Source organism: Oryx dammah, unplaced genomic scaffold (assembly GCF_014754425.2).
Source record: "Oryx dammah isolate SB20612 unplaced genomic scaffold, SCBI_Odam_1.1 HiC_scaffold_10, whole genome shotgun sequence".
Taxonomy (NCBI): Eukaryota; Metazoa; Chordata; class Mammalia; order Artiodactyla; family Bovidae; genus Oryx; species Oryx dammah.
Window position 1 is genome coordinate 39762779 of NW_024070194.1, and position 23884 is coordinate 39786662.

The 23884-nt window shown below is 40.1% G+C and overlaps 2 protein-coding genes across 4 annotated transcripts in view; both read right to left on the reverse strand.

Annotated features, from left to right (window-relative positions):
• Positions 1 to 23884, reverse strand: part of LOC120869467 (dihydrodiol dehydrogenase 3) — a 167043-nt gene that overhangs the window by 78453 nt on the left and 64706 nt on the right. Inside the window, exon 10 of one of the 3 annotated variants that reach the window (XM_040248788.1) lies at positions 23554 to 23724. The exons of the other annotated variants lie outside the window; for them this stretch is intronic. Coding sequence (XP_040104722.1) covers positions 23712 to 23724 — 13 coding nt within the window. The 3' untranslated portion in view covers positions 23554 to 23711. Of the gene's footprint in view, positions 1 to 23553; positions 23725 to 23884 lie in introns of those variants that run through there. 3 annotated transcript variants of the gene reach the window in all.
• On the reverse strand, positions 2105 to 8568 carry LOC120869407 (dihydrodiol dehydrogenase 3-like). Its single transcript, XM_040248728.1, has 4 exons — positions 8554 to 8568; positions 6559 to 6726; positions 3372 to 3539; positions 2105 to 2293 (listed from the first exon to the last, which is right to left on the reverse strand). The coding sequence occupies exons 2-4, from the start codon at positions 6649 to 6651 to the stop codon at positions 2105 to 2107; spliced, it is 450 nt and encodes a 149-aa protein (XP_040104662.1). The 5' UTR covers positions 6652 to 6726; positions 8554 to 8568.

A 23884-nucleotide genomic window follows, 5' to 3' on the forward strand; every position in this document is an offset into this window, starting at 1 on the left:
GTTTTGATAGATATAATTTTCCTACATTTCCCTGGGAACTCTCAGTGTCTTAAGTGAAATTTTTTCTGCCCTTATACTTCCTCTTGCAAAATGTCTCTCTTGTGCAGGGAGTGACTAAGTTATGCCTACTGCCGGCAGAAATATTGCAGTCTTGCCCTGGACTAAATATCGGAATTCCTTTTCACTCTGAACATCTGATAGCTACAGGGCATACACATGAACCAGCAAGGTTCTCTTTAGGTTGATAAGCTATGTGGAAGAAGCAGACATACTCTCCAATATTCTGGACAATGAGGCTTGAACAGATCAAGGTCGTTCTGCCACCCATGGAAAATGCTGAGATAAAAATAAAGCAAACCATGAGTGATGTCATTATAAGGAATAGAAAAACAGAGACATTTCTGTCAAGCATCAGTGAACTGAAATTGCTCAGTTGTGTCTGACTCTTTGCTACCCCATGGACTGTAGCCTACCAGGCTCCTCTGTCCATGAGATTTTCCAGGCAATAGTACTGGAGTGGATTGCCATTTCCTTCTCCAGGGGATCTTCCCAACCCAGGGATCGAACCCAGGTCTCCCACATTGTAGAGAGACGCTTTACAGGCTGAGCCACCAAGGAAGCATGTCTGTCAAGTATTAGGAATCCTTAAATCTATGTAGATGGGAATTGCCATCTACATAGTCCAATAAGCTCTTTGGCAAAGGATGGCTTGAGCAGAATTCTGTATTCTAAAAATGAGTTCTCCATAATAACCTTTGTTCTTGTTACTTTGTTTTGCCTGTGCCATGGGTTTGCTGTATCTTAGTTCCCTGAATAGGAATTGAACCCTCTCTCTCAAAACAGCCTGACTCAGCACTGAAAGCACACAGTCTTGACCACTGAAACAACTGGAAAAATTCCCCTCTACTTAATACAGTTCTTAATGGCTAAGTGCAGTCTGCAAACATCACCATGAACACAGGAGGCAAGTTCTCTGGAGTCCTGAGAAGACTGTGAGGTTTAGACCCACCCAGAAGGACACCACCAAATCCATGAAACATGAAAGGGTGAGAGGTGAGAAGACCTCATTCTGTTCAGGTGTGAGGCCGTGTCAGCCCTCAGCACTCTGCATCGAACTCTGTAGTGAGATCCCCAGATTCTGATCAGCACCCCAGATTCCCAGAGTCCTAATCAGCACCATGCACAGAACTTGCCTATTTCTACTTCCTCAAGATTTTGAGGCAGAGACACTCAGATTATTTAACACATTTCTCTTGGAGGCAGGTAAGAGATTCAAAGAACCTCCCTAAAATGATGATCACAAATGATTATTTACTACTCTAGTGTACTCCAAGGCCAAGTGGAGTGAAAGAGGAGAGTGAAACAGTTGACTTAAAGCTCAACATTCAGAAAACTAAGATCATGGCATCTGGTCCCATCACTTCATGGCAGATAGATGGGGAAACAGTGGAAACAGTGTCAGACTTTATTTTCTCGGGCTCCAAAATCACTGCAGGTGGTGATTGTAGCCATGAAATTAAAGACACTTACTCCTTTGAAGGAAAGTTATGACCAATTTAGATAGCATATTGAAAAGCAGAAATATTACTTTGCCAACAAAGATCCATCTAGTCAAGGCTCTGGTTTTTCCAGTGGTCGTGTATGGATGTGAGAGTTGGACTGTGAAGAAAGCTGAGCACTGAGGAATTGATGCTTTTGAACTATGGTGTTGGAGAAGACTCTTGAGAGTCCCTTGGACTGCAAGGAGATCCAACCAGTCCATCCTAAAGGAGATCAGTCCTGGGTGTTCATTGGAAGGACTGATGCTGAAGCTGAAACTCCAATCCTTTGGCCACCTCATGCAAAGTGTTGACTCACTGGAAAAGACCCTGATGCTGGGAGGGATTGGGGGCAGGAGGAGAAGGGGATGACAGAGGATGAGATGGCTGGATGGCATCACCGACTCGATGGACATGAGTTTGAGTGAATTCCGGGAGTTGGTCATGGACAGGGAGGCCTGGCATGCTGTGACTTATGGGGTTGCAAAGGGTTGGACACAACTGAGCGACTGAACTGAACTGAACTCTAGTGTAATCACTCCTTCAACTTACTAAGAAAAATCTTGTCAACCATCCATGCAAGTTATAGACATTCTGACCCAAGAAATAAAACAGAGCTGATCATACAAATCACCTACCACCAGAGCCACTGGAACATGAATAATATAGAGATCAACATATTCCAGTTGAAGATCTTTCAGTGACTTTTCCAAGGCTGGTCGGACCAACTCTGGTCGAAGGAAAGTGGACCAAACCTGTAGAGATTAAACAAAGGAAGCTGTGGGAAATGGTTGCTATACGTAATTGTGTTTGTCTTCTTTCACTTAATAATTAGGCATTATTATCTGTTAGAAAGAGATGACCATGGGAAAAACCATTCCATTTCTTCTTGAGTTCCATTCTTTATCTAACCTAGCAATGTAAATTTCATTATTTGATTGAATTTCTCATCAGTGTATCTTTCACAATGGAATTAAATGAATCAAGATATAAATAACTTTATCAAATAATTACCATGCCCATCAACTGAACTATACTTGATAGAGTGTAAAAGCACAAACTTAGTTTACTTTGATCAAACAATCCATCTTCTCAAAGTTAATTGCTATCTTCTTTACATAACTGTAGGGAAAAGTGCTTTGAACATACTAACGTGAGAAGAACATAATTCAAGACACTTTGGCTAGATTTTGTGTAATGCACAAAGTGCCTCTCAAATGCTCTCTTACTCTTGGATCTGAGAACTGAGATTCAGAATGTGAAGAAATTCGAGAAGTCTCCCAGATGATAAGAAAAGCTATAATCTGCTCCCAGGTTGTCTGATTCATTAAGTAAATATAGTATAGTTTTGGCCACTCAATTGTGTCCAACTCTTTGGGACCCCTGGAGTGTAGCCCACAAGGCTCATTTGTCCATCAGATTCCCAGGCAAGAATACTGGAATGGGTAGCCATTTCTTTCTCCAGTAGATCTTCCTGATCCAGGGATTGAACTCATGTCTCCCACAATTCAGACAGATTCTTAACCAACTGAGCCATCAGGAAAGCCCTGATTCATTAGCCCATACTAAACCACATTGCTCTGCTCTAGGTTCAGAGAAGTAAAGTGACTTTAATTTAAAATTAAAATTTGAACACACCAATGATGAGAAAGTTATAATTATTCTCTTTGAGGGGACACAGTGAGAGGAGAAGGATACTAGATTTAAGATACAAATATGTGTGAAATGGGGGTACCAATAAGCACTGTTCAGCAAACTACTGGACCTAGTATGTAATTGTCATCTGCCCCCAGTCAGTTGCGCACACGTGCACACACACACCACATACAGCACCTTTGAAGTGTAGAATACGTCTTCTCTCTTCACAGTGCCATCTGCAATCTTGCTTCGAATGGCCTGGCCAACCTGCTCCTCATTTTGGTACAAATAAGCACAGTCAATATGGCGAAATCCAACCTCTATAGCAAATTTGGTGACCTCCAGAGCTTCACTCTTAGGAACCTATGTAAGCAAGAAAAGCAGTTGTTAAATAGCCACATGATTAAGAGATTGCTAAGACACAAGCTTGATCTTACTAAGAACCAACATTTCTTCATGCCTTTGTTTAACTCTGTATGTATGATGATGGACCCATGACAGTTTCCCTGAACGTTCCTGGTCAGTGATTAAATGGGCACCCAGGAACCCTTCAACCCCATGTGATCAGTGGTTAATCATAGGCATCAGAGGGCCCCAAGCCCACCACTAGTTTCAGTGATTTGCTGAAAGAATCCAAAGGACTCAGGATAAACTTGTAGTCATGGATAGGATTTATACTGTGAGATGTCTGAAGCAAAATCAACAAAGGTACCAGAGGTATGATAAAAGCATCAAGACTGGACTGTATCCCATGAGACTCCTCCGTCCATGGGGTTCCCAGGCAAGAATACTGGAGTGGGTTGCCAGTTCCCTCTCCAGGAGATCTTCCCAATCCAGGGATTGAACTCAGGTATCCCACATTTCAGGCAAATTCTTTACCATCTGAGCCACTAGGGAAGCTCTGATTCATTAGCCTGTATTAAATCACACTGCTCTGGTCTAGGTTCAAAGATGTAAAGCGACTTCAATTTAAAATTAAAATTTGAACACACCAATGATGACAAAGTTACAATTATTGTCTTTGAGGGGGGCATGGTGAGAGGAGACATGTACTAGATTTAATATAGAAATATGTGAGGAAAAATGAGGTACCAATAAGCACCATTCACCAAACTACTGATCCTATTACCTAAAGGTGGTATCAATAAGCATCTATGGCAAATAGATGAGGAAACGATTGAAACAGTGACAGACTTTATTTTCTTGGACTCCAAGATCACTACATTTGGTAACTGCAGCCTTGAAGGCATAAAAGACGCTTGCTCCTTGGAAGAAAAGCTAGGACCAACAACCTAGACAGCATATTAAAAAACAGAGACATTACTTTGCAAACAAAGGACTGTCTAGTCAAAGCTATGATTTTTCTAGTGTCACGTATGGATGTGAGAATTGGACCATAAAGAAAGCTGAGGGCCAAAGAACTGATGCTTTTGAACTGTGGTGTTGCAGAAGATTCTTGAAGGTCCCTTGGACTGCAAGGAGATCAAACCAGTCAATTCTAAAGGAAGTCAGTCCTGAATATTCATTGGCAAGACTGATGCTGAAGCTGAAGCTCCAACTTTTGGCCACCTGATGTGAAGAACTGACTCATCGGAAAAGACCCTGATGCTGGGAAAGATTGAAGGCAGGAGGAGAAGGGGATGACAGAGGATGAGATGATTGGATGACATCACCAGCTTGATAGGCATGAGTTAGAGCAGGCTCTGGGAGATGGGTGATGGACAGGGAAGCCTGGCGTGCTGCAGTCCATGAGGTCAAAAAGAGTTTGGACGTGACTGAGCAACTAAACTGAACTGAAATGCATCAAGAAACCAGGTTAAAGCTTCTAAGATCCATGTATACCAGCATATCACAGAGAAAATACCAAATAAAAACTATCTATTCAATCTATACAAAGTGATGTTCTCATGTAACTATCTATTGTTAATGATTAACACAATCAAGATAGTTAACAGATCCATCGCCTCACATAGCTAACTTTGGGGAGTGTTTGTGAGGATACTTAATATATATTCTCTTATAAAATTTCAAAATATGACCCATTATATTCAAGTATAGTCACCATGCTGTACATCAGGTCTTCAGACATTCATAGCATTGCAAAAGGCCTGGACCTTTGACCAACATCTTTCCATACTTCCCAACCATGTCCCCAGCTTCTGGTCACCGTCCCTCTACACTCTGCTTCTCTGAGTTCAATGTTTCAGATTCTACCTATGAAGAGAACATGCAGTATTTGTCTTTCTATTTCTGGCTTATTTCACTTTGCTTACTATTCTCCAGGTTCACCTGTGTGGTTGCAAATGGTGGAATTAACTTCCCTTTTCAAGCTGAATAATATTTCAATATGTTTCTGCAATCCAGGATCTTTCATGTTTCAAGAAGATAGATGCTTGGTCCAAGTTCCCCCGTTTGATTGGCCCAAGTTCCCCCTGTTGGGTCTAGTCCTGGTTTTCCTGACGATCACGTGCCTTGTGGAATGTAGAGAGCTCAGTGCTAGGCTGGACCCTTCCCTCTGCTCATCACATTTTGCAAAGTGAACAATCCCTGTCTTTTATCTGCAAAATGTCTCTGAATAGTTTCTTTTATTCTATAAATTAGAAAAGTGAGACTCAAAGTTTAGAGAGCAGTCCCTTGTCACAACTATGTACTCTAAAGACAAGATGGACAGCAAAGTTTCTGGCTTCCAGTCTAGAGACTTGTCCACTAGTCTCTCTTATGCCCAAGCATAAGAGAAACTATACTCTAATAAAAATACACTACAAAACCCAAGGATATAGTATGAAGCCTGACCTGTAAGATTGTAGCTTATCCCTTCAAATGATACTATAGTTCCCACTGGAAAAAGTTTCCAAGCAGAAACAGAATCACAAGGCAAAGCATAGCTGCTGTGTGTCACCTGGACTGAGCAGGTATCCCGCAGTAGAAAAGCAATTCTCTCCCATTAGATTCCAGTCACCTCATCTTCAGGACCTTCCACCTCAAATACTGCTCTGGGTGAAATACTAACTTGGAAGGAGGGAAGAGTTCTGGAATGAAATATACAAAGAAACCCCACCATTGCAATTGCCCTCAAAGCCAAACAGCTGACAATCAGTGTTCTCAACAGCCGAGTCTCACCTCTTCTGCCAAGCTGGGAAAGAGACGGAAACTGAAGGGGAACCCAGAGTAATCTGCAGGTGAGCACAGCCTCAGACCCTGATGCAGAGTGGAGGCTGGATGCTCTCTCCCCTTTCACAGGGCATGGTTCTAGCCTGGTTAGTGGAACCACGATATCTTCCCAGAGTCCCACAGGAGCTCAGTGTTGGACAACTGAAGTTCTCTTCCACTCATGTTACAGCCACTTACTATTTTTATATCAACCCCAAATCACTACTCTTACCTCTGGAGGGGCAAAAGTGCCAAATCCCAGAACAGGAATGAAGTGGCCATCATTAAGCTTCACTTTCTTCTGGTATTTGGGATCCATTGTCATTTCTCTGACTAAGCAGACTCTGATTTTTCCCTTCTGCCTTCACAATTGATAAACACCAGGATGGTCACGCCCCAGCTGCACTCTCCAGTGTTAGCAGATACATTGTAGGAGGGGCAAGGTGAAACCAATCCCAGGGCATAAGAAGAGGGTTGAAGCCAATTAAATTATTTGCTTCTTTATCAATGCAATCTTAAATTATATAATGATGAGATTGAACAATTATTGACCATATGTTAGACTAGAAACTTCCACACAATTTTTTTTCATTTTTCCAATATTAAGCCTAATATTTATCAAACATCAATTGAAAAAATTTAACTGTTTTACCATACATACATACACACATTCACAGAATCACAAAATTTAAGGGAGTGATTAATAAACATTTTATAAAATCTTATTTCTTAATAAAGAAAACCAAAGCAAAATAAATTTGCCTTTGACTTTTCCCACCAGGATAATTATGTTGCTATCCAGACTCAACAGTGGTGAGATCCTGAAAAGAATATTAAAACCACACATTCTGACAAAGTGTTTATTGGAGATTAATTATTAATAGTTTTTGGACACCATGTGTAATATGCAAACAGACCCTTACAGTGGTTAATCCTTGGACTTAGTTACATAACTTTTAGAAAGATATCATAATGGAAATGATAATGAGTTCATGTACTTTATTATCTTACTCAATGGTTAGTCATAAATGAAGAAGCTGTACACAAGTTAAATTGTAACAAATAAAGGAAGAGTTAGGGAGATCAAGATGCATTGATACAATGGGATGTTGTGAAGTCAAATAAAATTTAACACGTGGAGTGAGGTCAGCAAAATGGTGAGCTAGGAAGTGTTGAATTCTCCCTTATAAATGTGAGAAATCAATCAGAAACCAGATGAAAAACCTCACAGGAGCTCTGAAATTAGTCAAACAGTCAAAATCTATAGGAACACATTGAACACACAATCAAGAAAATTCCAGAACTGAGAGGAAGGACATTTTATTGTGTTTTTTCCTCACACTTACCTCTCCTCTAACTTGAAGAGTGAAGTCTTGATCTATAATGGGTGGCAGCACTCTTCCCAGTTGCCTCCAGCAAACAAGACTGATCACAAAAACCTTAATGCAATGTTCCAACCTGTTTGGGGCTGCCCGAAGACTGGTGTCTGTTTCACCTAAGCCTAGGCTTAAACTGAAGAGCAGCCAAAATAGCTCATTACTGTTGCAGGGGAGACTATATATATGGTGCTAGGGACAAGGGAGTAAGAGTGGAGACATAGACTAGAACATATAAAACCCTGAATAGACCTGGGGTGTGGATTTTGGGGACTGAGGACATTTTAAAACAGCCATACATTCAGGGGAATGAAAGAGGCACACCTCCTTCAAGAAAGATGCTGACTCACTCAGAAATGAACTGAGTGCCCTTAGCTTGACTATTGGGCTAATCCCAGGACTAAAGCATGCCAAGTTAACTAGTGAAGGCCAGTCAGGACATGGCACAAATCTGCAAAGAGTGGGTATTTTGCACTTGTTTCAGGTGCCCAGTTGTGAACACACTTGCTCCCCACACACATAAACCTCACTCTGCATCAAAGATTCACACATACAAGACACAAATATGGAACCCTTAGAAGACTAGAAGGGAAGTTCATGACACTAGATTTGGATATGTCACCAAAGCACAGGCAACAGAAGAAAAAATAGGTAAATGAGTATTCATCAAAACCCAAAATGCTTTTGCATTGAAGGAAACTTAACACAAAGGTTATGAAAACTCAATCCACAGAAAGGGAAAAAAACTGCAAATCACATTTATGATAAAGCTTAATGGAGTGGAACTTCCTGGAAACACCCTAATACTTTATCTCAAATCGCTTGGCTCAACTGCCAATTCTCTTGGTGACCTTTATTCTTTAATGCTTTCAGTTCAGTTCAGTTCAGTCACTCAGTCGTGTCCGATTCTTTGTGACCCCAAGGACTGCAGCACACCAGGTTTCCCTGTCCATCATCAACTCCCAGAGTTTACTCAAACTCATGTCCATTGAGTCGATGATGCCATCCAACCATCTCATCCTGTCGTCCCCTTCTCCTCCTGCCTTCAGTCTTTCCCAGCATCAGGGTGTTTTCAAATGAATCAGCTCTTCGCATCAGGTGGCCAAAGTATTGGAGTTTCAGCTTCAACATCAGTCCTTCCAATGAATACTCAGTACTAATTTCCTTTAGCATGGACTGGTTGGATCTCCTTGCTGTCTGTTTCCATAATTAACCTTCTGAATTTCCCTACCTATTGAGGAAAAATGTAAAGTTTTAATCTCTTCACTCTTTCTGAGTTTGTGACGACTACCACCATTTCTCTTCCCCACTGAATTCAAAGCATTTTCTAAGAGCATTTGGATTTACACCTTGAACTAGTCCTAGTGTTTCCCCACCAGCAGACATGGACATGGTAGAAACTGTCACAATCTCTATGTGAACAGCTGACACCCAAGAATGGAAACACATTGTTCCACAAACATCACACCAAGCACTCTGTTATATTCTCTCCACACCCTCCAGTAGCCACTTCTGTTTCTCTTTAACTCCAGTTTTCTACACAGTGCATCCCAAATCATAGTAACTGTGTGGAGAGGATGATGGTAAGCTCCAGGTGACGGTGGCCCTGGTGCTTTGGTCATGTTCCCTGGTTCCTGCTTCTGTTCCCTCCCCTCCACGTCTCAGAACCACCACCTGTTCTTCTTCATCTTTGTATTCTTGCACTTACTGGATCTCAGAGTTTGAGGAAACTTGAAAGCCAGTCACAATCAGAGGATAAGTGTGATCAGATCACAACAGGAATAAAGTGCTACACCATTAAGCATTTTATTATAGAAGGAGCTGATAATAATATAAAAGAAATCTCAGATTCTCAAGGAAGTGTTCAAGGAGCTCTTCTTCAGTTCAGTTCAGTTTAGTTGCTCAGCTGTGTCTGACTCTTTGCGACCCCATCAGCTGCAGCCCACCAGGCTTCCCTGTCCATCACCAACTCCCAGAGCTTACTCAAACTCATGTCCATAGAGTCAGTGATGCCATCAAGCCATCTTATCCTCTGTCAGCCCCTTCTGAACCTGCCTTCACAGAATAAGTGTGATCAGATCACAACAGGAATAAAGTGTTACATCAATAAACATCTTTATAATAGAAGGGATTGATAATAGTGTACAAGAAATGCTCATATTTGTGAGCAAGCATTCAAGGATCTCTTCTTAGGTAATGTGCATTTCAACATCTGCTGGGTGTTCGTCCATTCCATCTTCAATGAGAACAATTGCTTCATGTCCTGGAGCAAGCACACCTATTGTTCTTGTTCTGATAACTAGAAAATTCTCCTCAATATAGTGTTCATGATTTCCACCCACAAATTCAGATGAATAAGAAGAAAATACAGCTATTTGTTCTTCTTGGAATTGACCTTTCTTGCAAAATCATAGCTGAAGAACATCCTCTATTCTAGATACAGAGCCAAGACTTGGGAGTACCCCCATCTTCAGGGACTAGTTCCACAGAGACAGCCATTGTCCCAAGTCCTTTGTGCATTCAGGACCAGCTGCCTGCATGGTGGTCAGCCCAGCTACAGAGGGAAAAGAGAGGGTTTTTGCTTCGGGATCTCAATGTCTAATTTTTGATACAAAACAGAAACAAGAAAAGAGTCTTAATACAATCACCTAACAGTGCGTGGCTATAAGACAACTTCGGACCATGCTGGGAGAAAAGATCCCACATCAGGTCACAGAAAGTCTCTCTCAGACAGTGTCTGGAAGGTTTCATGTCTGAATTTTGGCATTCACAGTAGAAACATATCAAGGACTACTCCTCAAATATACAGAAATTCAGGGTCATTCATCTTATTATTTGGTCACAAACTTTTGAAGTTGCTTTCAGTCAAGTCTGTGTTCCTCATCTCTAACACATCTTTAGTTTCCTTTTTGGGGGAGAACCCTCACCTGGTGGACACAACACATTTAAGGTACACAACACGTCTAGTGGATCCAAGGAAGAGAGCTCATTACTCACCACCCAGGTAACACTAGATTCTCTGTCACATGTACAGAGACGTGGCTTTGGCAAACTGATGCAAAACTGCTCTTGCAATTCTTGTTCAGTTCCAGAGTCAAAGACACAAAGCCAGCCCCTGTTAAGAAAAGTTCATTCATCCATTTCCTATAGCCCAGAACTATGCAGCATTTTCTTTTTTTATGTATTCAAATTTTTATTTAGTTGGAGGAAAATGGCTTTACAACTTTGTGTAGGTTGCTGCCATACAACAATGTGATTCAGCAATGATTATATTTTCTTAATTAATAAGATTTGAACTTATATCAACCCATGCTTCACTTCTATGTTTACTTAGAGATTAGAATAGTCAGAATGCAGTATGACTGGAGCAAAGGTTAGAACACAAGAATGTTTTCTTGTAAGAGCACCCAACCCTCCCACCTCCCAGCATGACCCATTCCCTTCCCTGCTTGCTTTCTCTCCATATCACTGTTAGAAGTCATGAAAAAATATAAAATTTTAACCTGACTTGCAGGCCTTCAAATCACCTTGCCCCAGTTTCACGGATGCTGGTAAAAGACAGAATGTTTATCACCCACCACAAATGCCGTAGCCAATGTATGAATATTGTTTTTCAGCTTTTCTGAGACATAGTTGACATGTCTCAGTGTATAGTCTTAAAGGTTACCATGTGATCTGGTGTACATAAATATTGTGAAAATGTTCACCACAGCAAGGTTCATCCTTGACTCTATTTCTAAAGGTTGAAGTGGTGGGACCAGATGACATCTAAACAGGCAATGGATTGGATTATAGGAGGAAAAGGTTAAGTCTAGGGGCCCTGGACCAACAACACGAAGCACTCAGCATGCCTGCCCTTTCTCTGGATGGAGATGTTTTCTTCATATTACTGGACAGTAAGGACACCCTCCATTTCTCTGGAGGGAACCAGTTTCTATGTTGCAAGACTGTTCCCTGTACAAATAAGAATTAGTGTGGCAGGAAGGTTAGTCAGTGCCTCTGCATCTCAGGTGTCAGAAATGCAAGATTCTGCGGACAGCCATTTCCCAACGGGCATTGATCCATTTCTAACAGCTAAAGACTTGTGATTTCATACACCATCCTCACCCTCCGCTAGACTGTCACCTCAAGACACTTCTTACTTTCATTTCATTCTTGTCTGGTTTATGTATTGACAAAACACTGTCTTATTAAAAGTGTTTGATAAAGTTTTGTTGAGTAAATCAATGAATGAAGAACTCATCAAAACGCTGACCATGGGAGAACAAGATGGCAGAGGAGTAGGTGGACGTGGAGTACATCTCTCTCCTCAGATACATCAGGAATACACCTTCAGACACAGACGTGGATGCAGAACACCAGCTGAGAGCAGACAGGCATACCTGACCAGTGGAAAAGAATATACAGAAACACACAAAACTCAGTAGGACAAAGGAACTAGAGGGCAAAACAGGAGTGTCAGTAGGACTGGACCTGCCCTTGCTGGGTGTGGGAACTGAAGCAGGGGTCTGATCCCCAGAGCAGGGCAATTGTCTGAGTCAGAGGAGAAACATTTAAGGCTGAGAGTGAAACAGCTGATCTGTGGCAGCCTAAATGGAATGAGAATCAGACAGTCCTTGACACAGCCATATATATGTGGGCAGGAACATGGGTCTCCTGGAACGGACAGTTGCTGGGAGCTGGAGTTAAGGAATTGTGGAGCAATCCCAGTGAGAGGGCTGCTGTTGGCTGTGGACAGACAGATCGAGGGGATGTGAGGGAGGAGACTGTGGTGGGAAATGCCTGTGGAGGAAAACCTGGCAGCTGTGGAAGCAAGGCGATACTGCTGAGTCACGCATAAGGGGTGGAACCATCACCATAGCCTCTCTCTCCCCACACACCAGCATTAGCAGATGAATAGCAGAGAGGCTGGCCCATCAAACCCCTGGGACACTGAACTACAGAGTAGGACCCAGGGTGCCCCTTTAAGTGCCTGATGTGCCAAACAACAAAGAAGGACCCCAGGCAAGGGAGCCCTCTAAGTGCCTGAACAGGCAGAGCTATGGACAAAGACTGGCCAAAGAGGTCTTCTGGTCGCCAGCTACAAGAGACTCAAAAAAAGACTCTGATAGGGCCATAACTCCTGCCACGGAGGCAGTCCATGTCCCTGCACACCTGGCTACACCGGGGTCCCTGCAAGCGAAGCAGCTGCGCCACCTTCACACTCAACCTTTACTGTGGTAGAGCTGCCACAGGCAAAAAAAACAAAAAACAAAAAACACCTTGTGTTTATGCACACAGGGTCACTTCAGTCCTGTCTGACTCTTTGTGTCCCTGTGGATTGTGGCCTGCTAGGCTTCTCTGTCAGAGAGGGAGTTCTACTGGAGCATATTGGCCAATACTGGTTGCCATACCCTTCTAGAGCACTTTATTTCCTACTACCCTAGTGGTGAATTCCCCCCGAGTACCTGATGCTGCCAGAACCCCTGCGACCCAAGCAGCTGCACCACCTCCACACCTGGCCCTCACAGGGGCAAACCCAAACCCTCCAGGACAGCCTCAGGAGCTAAACCCCAGTGGACAACCCATATGTAGAAGTGGAAATAAAACCACAATTGAAACCCAGGGGCAGTGTGGTTAAGGAAGTAGACCCAAAACCTTCCTACCACCTGTACAAGCTGCAGATTAAATCCACATGATCAACTAAGCAGACTCTGTGTCTATGGAATACATAAAAGGCCATTGAGAGCTCCCACAAAAGAAAACGCACTAGCTCCAATAGCTGGGGACATTGGAGGCAAGAACACACAGGTGTAGGACCAGATTAGAATCTGAGCAGCCCCCACAGCAGGTCCAGAGATCAGTACAGTGTTGGAGGTGAGGTGGACTGTGATTTCCAGCAAGGGGAAGGATTCTGACAGCAGTGAATCAAGAAAAGCATTTATTATTCTTATTTTTTTTTACTTGTTCTATAGATTCTTTTGGATTTTCTTTTTTCTTTTTTTCCTTTTTTGCCCCCTCTGTTGTTTTTGTCAATTTCATTGGCACTAAGAAATTTAATTAAACTTTTGAGCTTTTTTTTCTTTTCATCAGTCACATTTTTTTAATTGTTGTCATAAACCTCTGCCTCTACATTGGGCTTTTGCTGTTCTGTGGCGTTTTCCTCTTTTATTTTCTTCTCTCTTTTTAAAATTTTAATGTTTAACTTTTTAAACCTACTACTATTTTTTCTACATTTATTCCTTGGTTTGCTTTTCCTACTTTTTTTCCCCCTTGCAGTTAACCTTTAATGTATAAAAATCTTTATCTACCTCTATTTAACTTTGCATGTCTATTCTTTCTTTCTTTTCTTTCTCTCCTTTCTTCTCAACATATTAGTTTTATTTTCATTGCTTTATTCCCCAATTGGCACCTTGCTTTAGTTTTGTTTTCCAGTTTGTGCTTTAATTAGTTTTGTTCTGATAGATATAATTTTTGGTTTCCTTTGTTCACCAGGTCAATCTATTGTACTTAATTTTTGTTGTACTGTTTTGATTTTGCTTATGAGTGTCTATGTTTATGTGTATATTCAATCACATCTTCTATTGTTGTTATAAACCTCTGCCTCTACATTAGGCTTTTGCAGTTCTGTGGAGTTTTCCTTTTTTTCCCTTTTTTTCTTTCTTCTTCCATTTTTTTCTCTTTTCTCTTTTTTATAATTTTAATTTTTAATTTTTTAAACCTATTATATTTTTTCTACATTTATTCCTTCGTTTGCCTTTCCTACTGTTCTTTTCCCCTTACAGTTAATCTTTAATGTGTATAAATCTTCTTCATCTATATCTATTTAACTTTGCATATCCTTTCTTTTCTTTCTTTCTTTTCTTTTCAACATATTTGATAGTTTTGTTTTCATTGCTTTATTTTCCACTTGGCACCTTGTTTTAGTTTTGTTTTCCAGTTGGTGCTTAAGTTAGCTTTGTTCTTAATGGGTAAATACAATTTTTGATTTCTGTTTTTTTTTGCCAGATCAATGTACTGTACTTTATTTTTGCTGGACTGATTTCACTTTGCTCATGGGTGTATATGTATATGTATATGTATATATTCCATTATTTTAATTGTTATTTGCCTGATTTTGTAACTGCCATTTGTCTTGGGTTCATCTTTGGTTTCTTGCTTTTGGATATTTATTTTATTCTCCCTTAATGCCATAACAAACCACCTGTGGAATCTTTGTTCCTGGCCAGAGATCAAACCCTGAGCCTTTGGAGTGGGAGCACTGACTCCAAGCCCTAGACTGCCAGAGAACTAACCCTAGGGAGTATCAAACAGTGAGAACTCAAAAAAAGGAAAACACTTGAATACAAGACCTGGCATCACCCAACCAGCAGTAGCACCCTGGGCAGGACACCTCATCTAAACAACAAACAAAGTAAAACAAGCCCAGTCATCAGCAGACAGGAGTACCACCTCACTCAGCCTTGCCCATCAGAGGAAAACCAACCAAACAAACAAAAATTCAGCTCAAATCTCTCCCTATACGAAGCTCACATAGCCACTGGACCAACCTCAGGAGGGCAGAAACCAAAAGGATGAAATAATTCAACTTTCTTCAAGGAAATAGTTCAACTTTCCTTGCAGCATGGGAAAAGGAGACTTCAAACACAATACCTTAAGAAAAACGAAAAGGCAGAGAACTGCTGCACAAATGAGGGAACAAACTAGAAACACAGAAGTCCAAAAAAAAAAAAAATCAAGAGGAAATAGGAAAATTACCTGAAAAAGAATACAGAATAATGATAGTAAAGACGATTAAAAAAACCTTGAAAACAAAATGAAGAAAATGCAAGAATCATTTAACAAAGACCTAGAAGAACTAAAGAATATAACATAAGAAAAAAGATCTACAAAATCAACCTCAAACAATTAGAAAATGCCAACAGGAACATATATATCAATAATTACTTTAAACATAAATGAATTAAGTGCTCCAACCGAAAGATATAGATTGGCTGAAGGGATACAAAAATAAGGCCCATATATATTCTGTCTACAAGAAACCCAGTTCAGACCTCAAGACACATATAGACTGAAAGTGAGAGGATGGAAAAATATATTCCATGCAAATGGGAAGCAAAAGAAAGCTGGAGAAGCAATCCTCATATCAGACAAAATAGACCTTAAAATAAAGATTACAAGAGATAAGGAAGGACTCTACATAATGAGTAAGGGAGCAATCCAAGAGGAAAACATAACAATTGTAAATATATATGCACCCAACATGGAGCACTTCAATACTTAAACACTAACAGACATAAAAGGAGAACTTAGTAGTAACACAATAATAGTAGGAGACTTTAACACCCCACCCATACCAATGGAAAGATCATCAGAGCAGAAAATTAATAAGGAAACACAAGTCTTAAATGATACATTAGATGAGATGGATCTCATTGATATCTTCAAGACATTCCATCCAAATGCAGAAGAATACACCATCTCAAGTGCACATGGAACATTCTCCAAGATAGACCATGTCTTGGGTCACAAATCATGTATCAGTAAACTTAAGAAAACTGAAATTGTATCAAGCATCTCTTCCAACCACAATGCTGTGTATTGAGACTAGATATCAATTATTTAAAAAAAAGCAACCTGCAAGAAACACAAACATATGGAGATTAAACAACACATCTCTAAATAACCTACAGTTTAGTGAAGAAATCAAAAGAGAAATCAAATGATTCAAGAAACAAATGAAAATGAAAACATGACAACTCAAAACCTATGGAATGCAACAAAAGCAGTTCTAAGAGGGAAGTTTAGAGCAATACAATCCTACCTCAAGAAACAAGAACAGCATCGAATAGACAACCTAAGTCTACACCTAAAGCAACTGGGAAAAGAAGAAGAAAAAAGCCCAAATTTAGTAGAAGGAAAGAAATCATAAAGATCTGAGCAGAAATAAATGAAAAAGAAATGAAAGAAACAATAGTAAAGATTAATAAAACCAAAGGTTGGTTCTTTGAGAAGATAAACAAAATTGACAAACCCTTAGCCAGACTATCAAGGAGAAAAGAGAGAACCAAATCAACAAAATTAGAAGGAGAGGTTAGAACAGACAATGCAGAAATACAAAAGATTTTAAGAGACTATTATGAACAACGATAAGGCAATAAAATAGATAACCTAGAAGAAATGGACAGATTCTTAGAAAATTTCAATCTTCCAAGACTGAACCAGGAAGAAATAGAAATTATAAACAGCCCAAATACAAGCACTGAAATGGAAGCTGAGATTAAAAATCTCCCAAAAGACAAAAGCCCAGAACCTGATGACTTCACAGGAGAATTCTATCAAACATTTAGAGAAGAGCTAATGCCTATCCTTCTAAAACTTTCAAAAAACTGCAGAGGAAGGAACACTTCCAAACTCATTCTACAAGGCCACCATCACCCTAATACCAAAACCAGACAAAGACAACACAGAAAAAGAAAACTATAAGCCAATACCACTGATGAACATAGATGTAAAAATCCTCAACAAAAGTTTAGCAATCAGTGTTCAGCAACACATCAAACAGCTCATACACCATGATCAAGTTGGGTTTATTCCAGGGATGGAAGGATTCTTCAATATATGGAAATCAATCAATGTGAAACACCATATTAACAAGTTGAAAGATAAAAACCATCTGATAATCTCAATAGATGCAGAAAAAACCTTTGACAAAATCCACACCTATTTATGATTAAAACTCTTCCAAAAATGGGCACAGAAGGAACCTACCTCAACATAGTAAAGGCCATAAATGATAAGCCTACAGCAAACATTATTCTCAGTGGTGAGAAACTGAAAGCATTCCCCCTAAGATCCCCTGATCCTAAGATCCCCAAGACAAGGGTGTCCACTTCCTTCACTATTATTCAGCGTAGTTCTGGAAGTCCTACCTACAACAATCAGAGAAGAAAAAGATATAAAAGGAATCCAGATCAGAAAAGAAGTATAGCTCTCACTGTTTGCAGATGACATGATACTCTACATAGAAAAAAACCCTAAAGATATTATCAGAAAATTACTAGAGCTAAGGCTATGGTTTTTCCAGTAGTCATGTATGGATGTGAGAGTTGGTCTATAAAGAAAGCTGAGCACTGAAGAATTGATGCTTTTGAACTGTGGTGTTGGAGAAGACTCTTGAGAGTCTCTTGGACTGCAAGGAGATCCACCCAGTCCATACTAAAAAAGATCAGTCTTGGGTGTTCATTGGAAGGATTGATGCTGAAGCTCAATACTTTGGCCACCTGATGCAAAGAGCTGACTCATTTGAAAAGATGCTGATGCTGGGAAAGATTGAGGGCAGGAGGAAAAGGGGACTAAGGGACTAAGGGTGGAGACATAGACTAGAACTTGTAAAACCCTGAGTAAAACTGGGGTGTGGATTTAGTGGACACTGGGCATTCAAAAATAGCCACATATTCTGGAGACTCAAATAGGTACATGTATGCCAGGCGAGAGTTGACTCAGAAATGAACTGAGTTGCCTTTAGCTGAACTGTTGGGCTGACCCCAGGACTAGGAACATGCCAAGTTAACCAGTGAAGGCCAGTCAGTGACATGGCACAAATCTGCAAAGAGTGGGTATTTGCTGTCGTTTTAAGTATGGAATTATGAATACACACACACACCAACAAATGCATCAAAGACCTTCACATACAGATACAAATATGGAGCTCTTAGAAGAAAAACTGGAGAGAAAGCTTCATGACTTTAGATTGGGATATGTCACCAAAGTACAGGCGTGTATGTGTGGTAATTTTCATGTTTCAGGCTTGTCAGACTCTGCGCGAGCCATGGCTCCTCTGTCCATGGGATTCTCCAGGCAAGAATACTGGAGTAGATTGCCATGCCCTTCTCCAGGGGTTCTTCCTGACCCAGGGATTGATCCTGCATCTCTTCCTCCTGCATTGGCATGTGGGTTCTTTACCACTAATGCCACCTGGGAAGCCACTAGTGTAATCAAAGCACAAGGAACAGAAGAAAGATAGGTAAATCAGTATTCATCAAAACTCATCAAATAAGCTACCAAGAGAGTGAAAATCAATCCACAGAATGGGAAGAAAAACCTTTGCAAATCATATTTCTGATAAAGCTAAGTTGACTGGAACTTCCTTGAAACATCCTAAAACTTGATCTGAAATTGCCTGATTCAATTGCCAAGGTCAGTTGGTGACCTTTGCTCTTTATTTTGGGTAATATTTCCACAATTAATCTTCTGATTATCCTTGCCTGTTGATGCAAAATTTACAGATTTTATATTTCCTCACTCCTTCTGAGTTTGTCTTGACTACCACCATTTCTCTTTCTTACTGCTTTAAAGCATTTTCTAAGAGAATTTGGATTTAAACCTTGAACTAGTCTTAGTGTTTTTCAACTAGCAGAAATGGATATGGTAGAAAGTTTTACATTCTCTATGTGAAGAGCTGACACTCAGGAATGGAAGCATATTGTTCCACAAACATCACACAAGCACTCTGGTGTATTCTCTCCATACCTCCAATAGTCACCTCTGTTTCACTTCTGTTTTCTTTTGACTCCAGTTTTCTACACAGTACATCTCAAACCAAAGTAACGGTGTGAACAGGATGATGGTAAGCTCCAGGTGACAGTGACCCAGGTGCTTTGGTCATGCCCCCTGGTTCTTGCTTCTATTCCATCCTCTCCACATCTCAGAACCACTACCTGTTCTTCATCTTTGTATTCTTGCACTTACTGGATCTCAGAGTTTGGGGGAACTTGAAGAACAGTCACAGAATAATTGTGATCATATCACAACAGGAATAAAGTGCTGTGATAAGCATCTTTGTTATAGAAGGAGTTGATCATAATATAAAAGAAAAGGTCAATTCTCAAACAAGTGTTCAAGGAGTTCTTCTTATGTAACATGCATCCTAACATCATCTGGGTGTTCATCTAATCTCATCTTCAATAAGAACAATTTCTTCATGTCTTGGCACAAGTACACCTAGTATTCTTGATCTGATAACTACAAACATCTTTCATCACAATGTTCATGATTTCCATTCACAAATTTAATGAGTAAGAAGAAATCCGAGTTTTTAGTTTTTCTTGGAATTGATTTTATTCGGGCTGTTTCAAAATTGATCTTTCTTGGAAAACATAGCTGAAGAACATACTGCATTCTAGGTAAAAAGTCAAGACTTGAGGGTGACCTTGATCATCGGGGACTAGCTCTGAAACCAGGCACAAGCTTCTGTGTCTTTGTTGTTTGAAGTAAAATGCTGACTAAGGAGTTAATGATTGAGAAATGTGAAGATGCAGAAACAAAGAAAGCTGTAGTGGAGGGAACTGGTAACAAGTTAGAGTATAATTTTGCCACATTGCAGAATCACCAACTCTCAGTTCCCTGAAATTTATAGACAGAGGTCTGATATACATTCCTAAGTTATTTTTACAGTAAGCAGCCCCCACCAAATGAGAACTGGTGAAGCAAGCATGTAGACCCTAGATTTGTTGAAAGCAGGAGGTTGATAATGCTTGAAACTTCACCTTGAAGCCAACAGTCCAAGGACTGTGCATGAGCTGGTCTTGCTCTGATCCTCAAACACCATGAAGCTCTTCACTAACTGCTCCAGGGAGAGTCACACGATCTTGAGGGCGTTAGTCCTCTGTGGCTCCCTTTGCCTGGTAAAGCAACTCTTTGCTACTTCACCCAATATTCTGTCTCTGTGTTTCTATCTGGCACCAGTGAACAAGGGCAGAGTTTTGGTAACAGCTGTGAGAGACATGCATTGTTCCAAGTCATGTGTTCCATTCAGGTACAGCTGCCTGAATGGTGGTCAGCCCAGCTTCAAAGGGAATACACAGGGCTGTGACTTCAAAGTCTCGATGTCTCAATGTTGATATAAGAGAGAAACAGGCAAAAAGGCTTTACATAATTGCCTATATGAGTGTGAGGATGGAGGACAGCTGGAACCGTGCTGGGAGAAATGACCCCATATCAGAAGACCCTTTTATTATTCTCCAGACCACAGAGAGTCTCACTCAGACAGTATCTAGAAGGTTTCATGTGAATTTTGGCAATCACAGTAAAAGCTATCAAGGACTATTTGCTCAAATGTATAGAAATTCAGTGTTATTTATCTTATTATTTGATCACAAACTTTTTTGGATTTGATTTTTAGTTGGAAGATAATTGCTTTACAATGTTGTGTTGGTTTCTGCTGTACAACATTGAATATCAGCCATAATTATACATAGTCCCCCTCCCCATTGACCCTCCCTCCCACCCTCTCCCCCACCCACCCCTCTAGGTCCTCACAGAGCACAGAGCTGAGCTCTCTGTGCTATACAGCAGCTTCCCACTATCTATCTGTTTTACACAGATATAATAGATATTGTATATATGTCAGTGCTTCTTCCTCAACTCTTCCTAAACTTTTGAAATTGCTTCCAATCAAAACTGTGTTCCTCATCTCTAAAACATCTTTAGGTCTCCCTTTTGGGGAAGAACCCTGACCTCTTGTATACACAGCACATCTAGGGTACACAACCCCTCCCAGTGAGACAGCTCATTCCTTATTCACCAACCAGCAAACACCAGATTTACTGTCACATATACACAGACTCGGCTTTGGGCGAACTAATAGAAAGCTGATTTTGCACCACTTGGGTTCCAGAGTCAAAGACACAAAGCCTGCACCTATCCACCCTCTACAGCCCAAAACTATAGTAACATTTTCTTAATTGATAAGATTTGAACTCATATCAACCCATGAATATTCAGGGGGTGGACTAACAGGAGAAAAACCTTGCATCTGAGGATCCTGGATCAGTGGCAGTAGGCACTCAGGATCCCTCTCTTTCTCAGGAGGGAGGTGTTTTCTCCACATTACTGCACAGCAAATGTGGCGTCCATGTCTCTGCAAGGAGCCACTGTCTCTGTGTTGCAAGGGTGTTTGTTATACAGACAAATACTTGTGTGGGATGAATGGTACTTGGTGCCTCTGCTTAATAGATATACAGAAATGGGAGAGATTTTGTAGAAATATCTCCTATTGCCTCTTACCCATTTCTAAGACCTAAATTCTAATTTCATTCACAGTGTCATCCTCCACTAGACTATCAATTCAAGAATTTATTTTAATTTATTCTTCTCTATTTTATTTATTGATAAAACAATGTCTTCCCTAAAGTGTTCAATATACTTTTGCTGAATAAATCAAGGAATGAACAGCCAAACATATGAGAACTAATCAAAATGTTTAGCATAAAAAGGCATGAAGTCGCTTCAGTCATATCCGACTTTTTATGACCCTTTGGACTGTAGCCTTCCAGGCTTCTCTGTCCATGGGATTCTCCCAGCAAGAATACTGAAGTGGGTTGCCATTCCCAGACATATCTAAATCATTTTCCTGTACAGCAGAAATTAACAGAACATTGTAAACCAACTACAATAGTAGTTGAAGCATTACAACTTCAACAAAAATTTTTAAATAAAGAACTTCTAATAGTTTTTAAAAATTAAATCGGTAAGATGCACTGCTTTGTAATATGCATGCATGCTCAGTGGCTAAGTTGTGTCCAACTCTTGTGACCATTGACTGTAGCCCTCCAGGCTCCTCTCTCCATGGGCCCTCCCAGGCAAAAATACTAGAGTAGGTTGCCATTTCCTTCTCCAAGGGATGTCCCTGACCCAGGGATTGAACCGGAGTCTCCTTCATTCTTTAGAATTCCTTACCATTGAGCCACCTGGGAAGCATTATAAGAAATAAAATATAATACTGGAACTATTTCATTTCATTTTATTGAGATATAGTTGAATTACAATGTGGTGTTAACTACTGCAGTTCAGCAAATTGACTCAGTCATATATATATATATATATATTCTTTTTCATATTCTTTTCCATTATGGTTTGCCATAAGATATTGAATATAGTCCACTGTGCTGTACACTTGGACTTTGTGTTAATCCAATTTATATACAATAGTATGCATCTGCTAACCCCAACCTCCCAGTCCAACTCTTTCCCAAGCCCTTCCTCCCTGGAAACCATCAGATAATACTTGATAGCTTACAAAAATACTTACACTAAGTAAAAAAAAGTGTAAAACCTGTATATTGAAGATTATTTCAAATTGTAAATAAACATGCAAATATTTTATATAGGAGAGTCATGAAAGTATGAAATTAAATTTATATTTTATGGCAAGAAAAATTTAAACATGAAAAACTTTTCTATACCTTTACACTCCTCTCCCTCACTGTAAGTTGTGTGTCTACATGATGCATGGACCAGACCTCCCACATCAGAGGGAAGACCTGCTTGACCTTGAAGAGCAACAGACTCCTAGCATCAGTAAGGCAGCTCCTTAAAAGATAAATTCCTTCTTGACCTTTGTAAGGGGTCACATGACTCACCATGATGATACTTAGATCTGGATTATGTACACTGTCAATAATGTCTTTCCATACAGAGCCCGCTGTCTCTAAAACTTACATCCCTGTGCCTTGACTTCTGGAGGACATAACAGTTCTCAGGCTTTCTGAGATGCTCTTCCTGGGTTATAGTTCTGAAATCTGACTCGAATAAAATTTTCCATTTCTCTTACTTTTTCTTTTTTTTCTGTTTCACATACGATATTATACATTTTTCAATGCCATTCTCCCAAATCATCCCACTCTTGCCCTCTCCCACAGAGTCCAAAAGACTGTTCTATACATCTGTGTCTCTTTTCTGTCTTGCATACAGGGTTCTCGATAGATCAACTAATTCATTTTTGACAAAAAAAAAGGCACCAGGAAATTATCTTTATTTTCTATACTTTCTCTTTTATTTTCCAATTATTTTGTTATCAGAGAAAACTAGAATTCATATTTGAAGTCTTCTTTGTTTCATAAAAAAATTTTTATGATAAACAAGCTTCAAAAGTTAGACACTTCTTTTAAACATCTCCACCAAGTACAGAAATGCCCTTCACAACCCTAGAAAAGAAGTTCTGGTAGAATGCATGGTGGACAGCTCACAGTCAATATTCTTCAGAATATGGATACTCAGGATGATCAACAAAACTGAAAGAGAAAGAAGAGAAATAATTTAGTAAATCTGTCGTATTGTCACAGAGAGCATTACTCTGTAGATGCAGTCAGGATGGGCTAAAGCTCTAAATCTGTAAACACATCCCATCTTCTCCCCCAACAA

Coding starts and splice junctions, on each gene's coding strand:
- LOC120869407 (XM_040248728.1), bottom strand. CDS start 6,651: ATGACAATGGATCCCAAATACCAGAAGAAAGTGAAGCTTAATGATGGC. Junction 3,540..6,558: donor GCACTTTTGCCCCTCCAGAG/GTAAGAGTAGTG, acceptor TTGCTTACATAG/GTTCCTAAGAGTGAAGCTCT. Junction 2,294..3,371: donor ACGTATTCTACACTTCAAAG/GTGCTGTATGTG, acceptor TAATCTCTACAG/GTTTGGTCCACTTTCCTTCG.